At 42.5% G+C, this 13,351-nt stretch overlaps 1 protein-coding gene across 3 annotated transcripts in view; it reads right to left on the reverse strand.

Annotated features, from left to right (window-relative positions):
* Mfsd11 (major facilitator superfamily domain containing 11) overlaps positions 1 to 13,351 on the reverse strand; it is a 31,122-nt gene that overhangs the window by 9,165 nt on the left and 8,606 nt on the right. For all 3 annotated transcript variants that reach the window (XR_002388169.2, XM_004860778.4, XM_004860779.4), the window contains 3 exons: positions 11,491 to 11,531; positions 3,168 to 3,233; positions 42 to 167 (listed from right to left, as the gene is read on the reverse strand). Coding sequence is in view for 2 of the 3 variants with exons in the window: in XM_004860778.4 (XP_004860835.1) it covers positions 42 to 167; positions 3,168 to 3,233; positions 11,491 to 11,531 (233 nt within the window). In the remaining variant the exon portion in view is untranslated. The remainder of the gene's footprint in view (positions 1 to 41; positions 168 to 3,167; positions 3,234 to 11,490; positions 11,532 to 13,351) is intronic.

A 13,351-nucleotide genomic window follows, 5' to 3' on the forward strand; every position in this document is an offset into this window, starting at 1 on the left:
TCTCTAACAAATATTCAAAGGCTTTTTTAAAAAAAACCAACCTAGAATTTCTCCAATGCCAATGAAAATGCCAGAAAGTCCAATGAGGCTTTTCTCTTCTGTTCCAAATTTATTTATGGCACCAATACAGGTTCCATATACACCAGAGAAGAAAGTCAACTCCAGACCTTTAGAGATAAAAATAAGATTTAATTTAACCTTACATTCACATTCTCCTTTTCCTAGTTTTTCATGTCTAGCGGTAGTTGAGGTATATACACATAAAGCATACACATAAAACAAAAATCATTGAGGCTGAAATATTGTTCCCAAACAGAGCATAATTCTGCGCTATATAAATAATGAAAAGAAATTAGCCATCCGGTAAGAACTGAATGCCTGGCTGCCTTCAAAATTCATGTTAAAACCCTAATCCTCAGCTGGGCATCGTGGCACATGCCTATAATCCCAGCACTGAGGAGGCTAAGGCAGGAGGATTGCTACAAATTCCAGGTACCCTAGGATACATGATGAGTTCAAAGTCAGCCCTAGAGACTGAGGCAGCTCCAAGTTTGAGCCCAGCCTGATCTAGAAAGCAACACTTTGTCTCAGTAAATCAAAACCAAAACTAAAACCAAAACCAAAAACCCTAACACTACAAACATGATGGTGTAAAAACCAGCTCATTCAGTTGGCTTACGAACAGGCAGCTTGCTGGGGAAATGGCTCTGCTGATAAGAATGAAAATAAGAATAACAGTGAAGGTCTCTGGACCAAGAATTAACTTCCTCAGGCCACATGAATGCAGCCCCTTCCTATTAAGCTCCTGAATTTTGAGAAACTTTCCAAAACGCAAAATAATGCATTTTTCTTTAAAACCCCAGTTTCCTTTAAACCCTCCATGCTGAGTAAGTAGGTTACAGAGCCTACGTTCCAGTTGGTCATTTTAAGTTCACAGAGCCACCTGTGATAGGTGGCCACTAACAACTGAGCAATTCCTCTTATCCATAAAAAGTTCTAGACCCCAAGGCCGACAAGGAATTTCCACTTTTCGGATTCCCTTCCTGGAGGAAGCAGGAATTTTTTTTTCTTCTTCTGATTTCCAATAAAAACTCTCCTAACTTCCGCCTTTCGGTCCATGACTGCACTCCTCCTCATTGTCAAAGCAGGAGCTTGGTTTGTACAGAATTCACTGTTTCAGTGGCTCTTGGAGATGGGGCCTTCAGGAGCTAATCAGATCAGGAGAGTGGAACCCTCACAATGGGATCAGTGCCCTCACCTGAAGACAGACACCAGCGAGCTGACTTCCGGTCCCCTTTCTGTCTGCCCTGTGAGCACACAGGGAGAAAATAGCTGTTGATAAACCAGGAAGAGGCACTCACTAGATGCTGACCATGCTGCCTCTCCAGGCTCATACTCCCTAGTCTCCAGAAGCATGACAAATACACACGTATTGTTTAAACTACTGGTCTATGGCAACTTGTTATAGCAGCTCAAGATAACACCACAAGAAAGCAGCTGCCATGTATTTTGATTAAATCATAAATTTCCAATAAACAGACATCCTTATGTTAAAACCTGTCACTCTCATGCAGGCATGGAATGGGCAGAGGATATAACTAAAATAAATGTGTAACAGTGAACACGGGGAACAGGGGCATTCCTACTCCTGCAATGACTGCATTCTTACCGTACTGGGAAGCCAAAATACACTAGCCACTGTTGCTTAAGACATATCATGTTTTAAAGAAAACATTTTTTCTAAGAAAGGAAAACTTCTAAAATTAGTAAAAAATTAGGATGGATCAACAGAAGACTTTCTTTTTAATCCCTTAATGCTACAAAACCTTAACTGAATTTTACAGATGTTTAACACGTTCATGACAGGGCTGTAATTCCTGTCTTGCTGCCAAGCAACTCTGATTTGAATCTGATCATCCCACCAGCTTGAATCCCTGGTGGTACATACATGACTATCTGAAAAAATGGGTTCTGCCATGGCTGGAAAAAAGCCAAACATATTATGATGTTTTGCACACTGTAAAAATCAGCCACCTTTATGTATAAAATATTTTAAAGAAATTCACCAATATAAATAAATTTTTTTTTTTGGTATTGGGAATCGAACTCAGGTCCTTGCGCTTACGGGGCAGGCGGCGGAAACACTGAGCTAAATCCCCAGCCCATAAATAAATTTCTTTTAATTTAATGAAATAAATTTGTTGATTATTATAATAATCTTCAGTTGGTCCGAATAGTATTAATATTTACATTTGGGCAGTAATTATTCAAATTTATGCAACTAACTAGATTCAGTCCATTTATAGATTTTTTAAACATTAACTTTATTAGTAAAAAGACTGATGAAAGTAATTAGATCTGTTTGTACCAGCAGTGGCACAGGCCACCAGATGAGACAGTCATGCCTGTAACCACTGGTGGTTCAAGCTGGCGGGAACATGTTTGTGTTCATTCATTTTCTCCTAAAATGATGAGGCACGCAGAAGTAGGAACAGCAATCGGCATAGCATGTTTTAAAAGAAAGTGGATTTCCTCATCATTCTTGGGACCTCAAAGCACCCCAGCTGTTCTCCCACCACAGTCTCACCTGCTTCTATTTCATTAGAAGTGATGAATAAAGTCCATATAAAGCTACAGGGGTTTGTCTAGTTATTTGCTGTTGCCTTCAAACCACAAGAACCCTGATTACTGGTTGTCCTGCCCTTGTACAGAATCCTCCCACACCGAACTTGGGCTGGCCCTGTGGTTCGCTGTCACCAACAGAATGCACCAGGAGTGATCTTGGGCTGGTCCCAGGCTGGACCTTTAGGAAAGTCTGGTAGTTTTTCCTGTTGGTCTTTTGGTGCCTTTCGCCACTAAGAAGTTTGACTCTCCTGCCTGGTCATGAGATCCTGCAGATGGGAGGGGTCCAAGACTACAAGGAGAGAGACAGACAGACTGACTGACCCAGTCTTTCTGCCAACCCTGGCAAGGTAGCAGACATATGAATGAAACTGCCTAGGAAGCTCCAGCCCCAGCTGCCCTTGGAAAGGAGCCTGAGGAGACACCGAGTGATGCCACAGCTTAGAGTAGTCAAAGCATAGAAGCGCAAGAAATGACATGGCTACTGCTTGTACCTCTTACTATCATTACGCAACAGCAGGCAACCACAATGACAATCCCCTTACCTGTATAAGCAGTTGTGATACTAAGAAGGAGCATCTCCTTGGTGACACAGAGCTTAAGAGACTTTTCTGTAAAGAAAAAAAAAATAGGACTGCTTAACTAGAGCTTAATTAATCAAAGTTCTAATACATTGCTTCAACCAAACCATCCCCTGTCAATAATGCCAGTAATCAAATACTTTGGGACAGAAGTTCAATATTCATATTAAAATGCTTAAGGTATGAACTAAAGCTGCCTAAAAATAAAATGTTTATTCCAAGAGCTTAAATATATTCCGGAGTTGCATTTTCCTAAAAATACTTTGCAGCCCTTAATAACAAAAACAGTGTGAAAGGGAGGAGAAAAAAATAGAATCAAACAAAACCACCACGAACTTCCATGGCCATGATTAAAGCTATGCTTCGAAGCGAGACATTAGCAAAGTACTGAGCTCCCCAAGGAATCATCCTGGGGCAGCCGTGCAGCTGGGCTCAAGGTCGGAGTCACCAGGGAAAGCTGGGGCATCACTCCCCAGGACTTGGGGAAACCAAGCTGAAACCTCAGGGCCATATACCTGTTTCCAGTCACTGTAACGTGTGTGCAACTGTGCGGAAATGTGTGATGGAGAATGCATTTATAAAAACCCCACATTTGAACCTGCTCACCTCTTATAACTTAAGACCGCTGACCTACTCTACTAAATTAAGCATGGACCTGGACTTAGTTCTTTTCCAACCACTGGCCTAGCCAACGCTGTCCTGAAGAGGTCCTATGCTCTCCACAGGCAAAAAAGGGTATTTTTTCTCTAATCTCACTGAAATACAGTGAGAATAAATGCAGTAGGAAATTTTCACCAATCACTTCCAGGTATTTTCAGGAGAAAATACATAAATAATACAAAGTTTTTTAAACATTTCTAATTTATAAAAATTACATTAGCAAAATATATTCTCTTTAGAATAATTAGAAGATTTAGTTAACAAGATGAAATTCCAATACATTACCTAGCATGATACTCTAACAGCTGATACACAGCATCATACATTTGTCCAAACACATAGAACGTACAACACCAAGGATGAACTCTAATGTAAACCATAACCCTTGGGTGATAACATTGTGCCCCTGCAGGTCTATCCATTGTAACAGGTACCACTGAGGGGGGGCAATGACAACAGGGGGAGCTGTGTCCCCATGCGTAGGGTCAAGGAGACTATGGGAACTCTATTTTCTGTTGAATTTTGCTATAAACCTAAAACACTTCTAAAAAAATAAAGTCTATTAAAACCTACAGACATAAAATCTATTTGCAAAAATTGTTTAACCCATCCTGCAACTCATATGCAAATTCAGGGGACCCAGAACAGCCAAAACAATCTTGGAAAAGAACAAATGTAGGGCCAGGGATGTAGCTCAGTGGCGCTGTGCCTGCCTGGCAAGTGCAAGGTCCTGAGTTCAATCCCCAGTACTGAGGGAAAAGGATAAAAAATAAAAAAAGAACAAATGTAGAGGACTCACTCTATCTAAACACACAGTGATCAGCATGGTTCTGGCACAGAGACAGATACAGTGGACCCTCAAGTTATGACTGGCCTGACATACAAACAACTTGGGTTACAACTGGAATTTTAGTTTAGTTTTTCTTTTTTGGGGGTACCAGGGATCAAACTCGGGACCTCGAGCTGTGAGGCAGGCGCCAGAACCACTAAGCTAAATCCCTGGGCCTGGAATTTTAGTTTTAACTTAAGAACAAAGTTTTGAGTTATGACCCAAATGCTGGCTGCTTGTGCTTCCAGATGGTCTCAGATATAGATTTAACCCTTACAGAGTTCTGGAAGGACCATTATAAAATCCTTTCCTGGGTGGGGTTCACTGAGAAATCCTGGGCCGATGTCTCTCTAAGGGCACTGAGATCTGCCTGTATGGAGAAGACAGACTTTGAAGGCTGTGTAGAGGAGCCTGAGCCTTCAATTGATCAACTTGAGGTATAACCAGGCCTCGGGAATGAACTGAGTTCATAAGTCAAGGGTCCACTGTACACGTACCTAGAAATAAATCCTTGCATTCATGGACAACTGATTTTCTTTCCTTTTTTTTTTTCTTTTTTTGCTTTATAGGAGATATTATTTGAAGAAATTTTTTTTTTTTGGTATGGGGGATCGAACTCGGGTCCTTGCACTTGCGCAGCAGGCGGCGAAACAACTGAGCTAAATCTCCAGCCCTGAAGAAATATTATAATATATAAAAACTACATAAACTCTTAATTTCTACTTTACAGTGGAAAATTTGATATAATGCATAAGGACAGATTTTCAACAAGGGCAACAGCACAGTTCAGTGGGGAAAGAACAGACTTCTCAGCAAATGGTTCCAGGATAACTGCGTACCCACACATTGAAGAACAAAACTGGAGCCTGCCTCGCACACCAAACACAAAAATTAACTTGCAATGGATTACAGACCTAAATGTAACAACTAAAACTACAAAACTCTTACAAGAAAATATAGGACTAAATTTCCATGACCTGGAGTTAAGCAAGAACTTCACTGGATGCCAAAAGGACACACAGCAAAAGAAAAAGTAGATAAATCAGACTTCATCAGAATTAAAAACTTTTATCAGAACCACAATACCACTTTGCATATGTTAGCATGGCTATTACCAAAAGGGGAAAAGATATCAAATGTTGGAAAGGGTGTAGGAAAAAGGGAACCCTAGTGCACTGCTGGTAAGAATGTAAATTAGTATACTCATTACGGAAAATACACAAGTTCCTCAAAAGAATTAAATCAAACTATCACACAAACCAGGGATCTCACTTCTTGAAGAAACATTTGTGCTACCTGGCACTGCAGCATCATTCCCAACAGTCAGCAGATAAAAATAACTAGGAGTCCACTGACAGACACATAGAGAAAACATGACAAACACACACAGAGGAATATTATTCGGCCTTAAAAAAAAGAAGGAAATCCTGCCACTTGGGGCAGCACGGTTGAACCTGGAGGATACTACACTACTGAAATAAGCCAGATACGGAAACGACAAATACTGCACCACCCTGCTCACATCTGGGATCCAGAGCAGCAGAACCCAGAAGCAGAGAGAATGACAGCTGCAGGGGCCGGCAGGAGAGGGTGTGAGGAATACTGATTAGCGAGTACAAAGTTCCATCAGGCAGGGTAAGACCTGCGGCTCTAAGGTACAGCTTGGTGATTACACTTAATGATACTCCTCCACAGCACGCTCCAACTTTGCTGAGTAGCTCTCCAATGCTCTCGTCACATACACAAAAAACAGTAAGTACATGAGGTGACAGATATGTTAATTAGCTTGATGGTGACAATCATTTCACAGTACACACTTACATGAAAACATCATATTGTACGCCACAAATATGCATAATTTTTATTTGTGAACTATGCCTCAATCAAGCTGAATGGGAAATTTAAAACTTTTGTTTTGAAAGATACTATGAAGAAAATGAAAAGTAACCCACACAATGGAAGAAAAAGTACTTACGTGTGCGTGTGTGTGTGTGTGTGTGTGTGTGTATGATTTAGACTCTCCCAATAATAAAAGACAACCCAATTTAGAAAAGGCAAGGAGCTCGGCATGGTGGTGCATGCCTGTGATCCTAGCACTCAAGAGGCTGAGGCAGGAGGATCGCCATGAGTTCAAGGCCAGCCTGGGCTAAACAGCGAGACTCTGCCTCAAAAAACAAAAACAAATAAGCCGGGGAAGTGGCTCAACGGTGCTGTACCTGCCTGGCAAGTGCAAGGTCCTGAGTTCAATCTCCAGTATTGGAAAAACAAAACAAAAATAAAAATAAAACAAAACAATGGCAAAGGACCAAAATAAAAAAGGCTAGGGATGTAGCTCAGTGCAAAGGCCCTGGGCTCAATCCCTGGTACAAATACCATGACCACCAAAAAAAGAAAACAAAAAAGGGCAATCAATCTGAGCAGGCATTTCTCCCAAGAAGATAAGACACAAACAGCCTATAAGCATATGAAAATACACTCAATAGCATTAGCCATGGGGGAATTCAAATCAAAACCACTTCCCACCACTAGGACGCAGTGAAAACCACAGCAAACAGTTGCAGGGATGCAGAAAACCTGGTGCACTCCTGTACCCACGGAGGGCATGGAAAATCCCCTCGATCCAGCAATTCCTCCCCAGACGGTGCCCTGAGAGGCCACTCAGTCCACAGCTGGGTGACCAGCAATTTAACTACTCCTAGGTATACATTCAAGAGATGTGAAAATACACATCCACACAAAAACTAATACACAGCATATTGCTCAGCATAGCACCTGAAAAACAGAAACAACTCCAATTTTTTAACATGTCAAACCATTATGCTAAGCCAAAAACACCAGTCACAAGAGAACACATAATGTATGATTCCATAGAAATCAAATATCCAGAAGAGGCAAATCTATAGACAGGAAGTAGATCAAGGCTGCCTCAGGCTCCAGATGCAAGCAGGAGGGTGGGAGTGACGGGCCACTGCTGAGGGCTACATGGGTTCTTACCCAAGTAATGAAATGTTCTAAAATTGATTGTTGTGATGGTTACATGCTCTGTGAATATCATAAATTGTACTGAACTTGTACCAAATTGTATAAGTTGTTTAAAAGGGTGACTTGTATGGCCTGTGAACCGTATCTTCATAAAGAACATAAATTAACACCTTAATGAATCTCCTTCCAGACTATTTTTTTTTGAGACAGAGTCTCACTAGCAGATCAGACCAGCCTTGAATTCACTACCAGTATGTACCCCAGGCTGGCCTTGAACTCACAGAAATCCTCCAGCCACGGCCTCCTGAGTGCTGGAATCACAGGTGTATGTCACCATGCCTGGCCTTCCAGACCTCTTCCGTGTTTCTTTTTACAAAACCAAAACCCATTATTTACACTATTTAACTTTTTTTTCACATATTAGAATAGATATTTTCAAATATTTGTAAAGGATTTTTTTGTTTTGTTTTGCTTTTTGAGATAAGGTCTTGCTATGTAGCCCAGGCTGGCTGACCTCCAAATCATGGTGATCCTCCTGCCTCAGGCTTCCTAGTGCTGGGATTGCAGGCTTCTGCCACCCTGCCCATCCTGTACAGACATTTTTTTTTTTTTTTTTGGTACTGGGGATCGAACTTCGATCCTTGCGTTTGCGCAGCAGGCGGCGAAACCCTGGCTATACAGACATTTCAATAGCTAATCTTTCATACAGATGTACTAACGCTTCTCTGTTGAATTAAATCATAGTTTCTTGCTAATATAAACATTTTAGTTAAATCTTGGCAAAGTTCTTAATTATTTCCTCAGGATAATCTTATTAGTAAAATGGGGTACTCCATTGGGCCAAAATTTATAAACATTTTTATGCTTTTGATATTTACTGATAAGTCACCTTTCAAGAAAGTACTATAAGAATGGATCCTTATGTGTCAAGACTCACTCCTTACAATGCTAAGTATTATTTACCTTTTAAGTTCAATAAGTTTTTTCTACCATAGCATTTATGTCTTATCAGTTCCTAACAGCTGATCATCATACACTGAAAAGATGTTCCCTGCTGTTTTAACTTTGTTAGGAAATGTTGATAGGCTGTGGTTTTACATTTTAGTTAAACAAACAGCAGTCTTTTTTTTTTTGGTACCGGGGATCGAACTCGGGCCCTTGCGCTTGCACGGCAGGTGCCCGAACCACTGAGCTAAGTCCCCGGCCCAAGCAGTCTTTTTTTTTTTTTATTGTTTGATTTACTTGTTTGCAAGTCGTTTCTCTATCCCATCATTTGCTCCAATTATTCTCATGATTTCCTTCTTAATTTGGTCTTTAGCTGGAGTTTCAGTATGAAGTGAGAAGGGAGCCTGTATTTTTCTTTTCTTTTCATTCTTTTTTATTTATTTATTTTTTAATACAAGGTCTTGCTATGTGGTTCAAGCTGGCCTTGAACTCACAGAGATCCTCCTGGCTCAGCCTCCCAAGTGCTGGGATTATAGGCATGTGCCACCACACCCTGCTTAGGAGCCTGTATTTTTCTTCCCTTAAAAAACCCCAAAAAACAACAAAAAAACTTGTCTTTTCTTTTTCCTACCAGGGATTGAACTCAGGACCTTGCACTTGTGAGGCAGGGGCAGTGCCACTGAGCTTCACCCCCGGCCCTAGGAGCCTGTACTTTTCTAAGCAGTAAGCTACCTGGCCTGGCCTGAGACTCACACTGGCTGCATCTGTTTCTCTATGGATATGGACTGGAGTCTAGACTAGCCTTGCTATGCCAATGTTTCCAAATCAATTCATAATATGTTTTAAAGATTATCAGGATAAGTTTCTCACCTCCTTTTTAAACATGGTCTTGGCTATTTTCAGACATTTATTCTAGCAGAGACACTTCAGCATCATTTTGGTAAGATTCAACAACAATTTTTTTTTAAATCCCACCAAAATGTTCTAGAATCCCATTCAACTTATCTATTCAATTTAGGAATTGAGCACTTTTAGATGCTAAGGAGAACAGTCTGTACAACCTCCCTCACAAAACCATCAGGAGGATTGTCAGGATTGATTAATAAACAAGAAACGAAACCCTGGCCACAGACCAGCTACATAAGGCCTTGGCCTTTTCCTTCCTCCCCTGCCTTTTGGCTTGCAGGCCACCTCACAGCTCACGCTGTGCCCACCCCGTTACCTAAACCTGCTAAACCTCTGCTAAACCTGCATGTGTGCACCTTCTTTGGCTGCTGTCCTCTCCTTTTTCTCTGCTCCAACCTGCCAGCCCACCCTCCTCTTCCAGTGGAACCTAGCAAGTGACTGATGAGATCTACAACCAGAAGCCTGTGCCGCATTTTACAGGCAGAGTTGGGTCAAAGTCCGGGACTGTCTAGTCAGGAAATCCTGAATTCAGCCCACCCACCAGGGGGTGCTGTACTTGAGAGCAGAGAGGCTGCACTGCCCTTCACTTTCCTGGGGACAACTGGAAACTGGAAGTCATCTACACTCCCTTCCCTAACTCCAAGAGCACCAATGAAGCCAATGGGCTTTCTAGGCCCTTGAGAACAAGAAAGGAACAGCCATGAAAGGGCTCACTAAAGAACTGCATCAACTGTTAAACTGAAATTTCTTTAGGGTTTAACAAGTCATTTCCCCTCTGAATCCTCTGAGGATAATGGCTCTTCTGTTTTTTGGGGGGGTTTTTCTTTATTGGTTTTTTGAGACAGGGTCTTACTATATAGTTCAGGCTGGCCTTGAACTCACAGCAATCCTTCTGCCTCACCCTGGAGTGCTGGGAGTGTAGGTATGCGTCACCATGCCCAGCAACAGTGGCTCTTCTGACAGACAAGTTCCTAGACCTGCAGAGCTAAAAGCCAGATTGTGAATGGTAGTGACCTCCCATCTTGCTGGGGAGTCAGGCTATACCCTATTTAATAATACAAGTAGCCTGATTTATAATTATGAATACATTCCTGAAATATAAGACACTCATAAAAGAAAGTCTGATAAAACAGCTGTGATTACATAATGTACTCTGTATGCAGGGCTCAGACCAACATACACACAGACCCTTTCTAAAAAGGATCACAGGAATTCCTCGGGAACGCATGCTCTGACACGCATGTGTCCTCTGAGCTGGGCCACCGCTGATTAGATCACGAATTTCCCACTAGCCCAAGGCTTTCCATAAACAAGTCATAAATACTTAAGGGCCCTGGGGGCTCCATAGCCACCATGCAGTCATGCTCTCTGTGGAGAGTCACTGCCTGGGTGAGATGGCCGCGGGCAGGAGTCAGAAGGAACCATTCCGAGAATGCCTGCTCTGCCCGTCAGACATGGTGGCCTCCGATCCTGGCTCAGCACCTACCCACTAGCTGGATGACCTTGGGGAAGTTCTTTCACCTCTTTAAGCCTCAGTTTTCTCTTCTCTAGAATGGAGTTAAGCATAATAGCTCATATTTCAGAATACTCATAGAGTTGTGAGCGTTACGGAAAGTAAACTATGTTACGTCAAGAGTTGAGGAGACTCGTCTCTGGGTCCCTAGGGCCACCGCTCAGGCCCTCAAAGTGGCCAACAGCCCACCTGCCCCCCCCCCCAAACTCCCCATGTGCTCCCCACCCAAGAGCCCAATTTGCCTTGGCCCCCAACCTCCACTCCTGCACAGGGGGGCGCCTCTGTTGGCCCCATTTCCACCCCAAGGTCAGAGAGCCTTTTACGGAGAGACCAGCATACCTGGCAAAATGGAAACACTGGGGGCCCGTCAATCCAGTTACCAGGGGAAGGGGAAAGGCAAAGGCTGAAGGTTCCTGAACAGCTGTCCCATTTCAGATACCGAGAATACTTACTAAACGCATCTACTGCCTTTGTCATATTGTTCTGGGCAGACCTGGGAAAATAAAGAAAATACATTTTCCCCCTGAAAATTAAAAATAAATACTACCTAGGTATGAAATGTCCATCCCCTCTTCACTGCAGTCTGGAACAGCTCTGTGCTCTCCGGTCTGGCAAGCACATCCAGTGGGCTGGGTCCCTTCGTGGCCCAGGTCCTTGCTTTACAGACTGTGTTTAAAGTGCCGCCCACAAACGAAAGAAAGAAAATAACCATCCTCTGTGCGGCATGGTTGAAAACAGAATTACCTTTTGGTTGAACATATGAACTCTGGTGTCTGAGCCCTGGTTTTGTCACTTACTACGTAGTTGTAACATTTTAGGCAAGTGTTATGGCTGTGTCTAGATGTCCCCCAAAGCCTCCTGCAGTCATAGGCGGGGCTTTTTCAGAGGGGGCTGGATCTACAGTATGTGATGCTAGGATTGATTCATGGTGCAGTGCTAGGCTCAGGGGCACTAGGATTAAGGGTGTGAGTGCTGCCCGCCCTGAGTAGCCTGGATGAGATATAAGGAAGAGAAAGAGCTGTGGTCGTCCCTTGCTTGCTTTGCTCCCTTCTGCCCACCAGGAACTGTTTCTCCTCTGCAATGCCTGTCTGCCATGCTACTCTGCCTTGCAGCCAGCCAACTATAAACTGAAGCCTCTACAAACTGTGAGCCAAAAACTTTTCCTTCCTTAATTTTGGGCATTGGGTATTTTGTCTCAGCAGCAAGAAATGTAACTAAGACAGCAAGTGTCTTTGTCTAAGTTTTACTTCCTCATTTGTGTTTTGTGGTTCTGAAGACTGAACCCTGGACCTTTGCATGAAACTACATCCTAGTCTTTTTTTGTGGCTTTTTTGTGTGTGTGTGTGTGGTACCAGGGATCGAACCCAGGTCTTTGCACTTGTGAGGCAGGTGGGGGAACCACTGAGCTAAATCCCTCTCCTAGTCTTTTTTTACTTTTTATTTTTAAACAGGATCTCACTAAATCAACAAGTTGCCCAGGCTGGGCACCAATTTAAAATCCTCCTGCCTCTGCCTCCCACAGTGTTAGAATTACAGACATGCACCACCACATTCAGTTGTAAAATGAGGACTCTACCACTTACCTGTAGGATTTAAGTGAGATAATGCAGTTCAAGTATAATCTTTTTAAATGTAACTATAATTGACAGCAACATGACAGTGAGAAAGTTTTTCTGGTTTTTTGTTGTATTTTTTGAGGGGGGTGGTTGAGATAGTGTCTCACTATGTACTTCAGACTGGCCTTGAACTCAGTATGTAGCCCAGGCTGGCCTGGAACTCAAGGTGATCCTTCTTCCTCAGCCTCCTGAGTGCTGGGATTACAAATAAGTGCCACCACACCCAACCCAGAAAGTTTTTTAAAAATTATATTTTTTTACCCTATCAGCCAAGTCTAGTTTTCCTAGATCTTTATTATTTATTGATTGACTGATTTTTACAGTACTGTGGATTGAACCCAGGCCCTTCACACTGAGCTGCATTCCCAGACCTTTTTTCTTTTTTGAGACAGGGTCTTGCTAAGTGCCCAAGTTGCCCAAGGTGGCTTGAACTTGCAATCCTGCTGCCTCAGGCTCTGAGTGCTGGGATTACAGGCATGTGCCAGCACATCTTGCTTCTTAGAGAGTTAAATGATTATTTTCTTAAAAAAACTTTCAATAGGGCTGGGGATTTAGCTCAGTGGTTCTGCTGCCTGCCTCAAAAGCACAAGGACCTGAGTTCAAGCCCCGGTAACAAAAACAAAAACAAACTTTCAATAGAGATACAGTTGATTTAAGAAATTAGCTGCCTGTGGTAGCACACACCTATAGTCCTAGC

Source organism: Heterocephalus glaber, unplaced genomic scaffold, assembly GCF_053883595.1.
Source record: "Heterocephalus glaber isolate CG9 unplaced genomic scaffold, H.glaber_assembly_v1.0 deba00000937, whole genome shotgun sequence".
NCBI lineage: Eukaryota > Metazoa > Chordata > Mammalia > Rodentia > Bathyergidae > Heterocephalus > Heterocephalus glaber.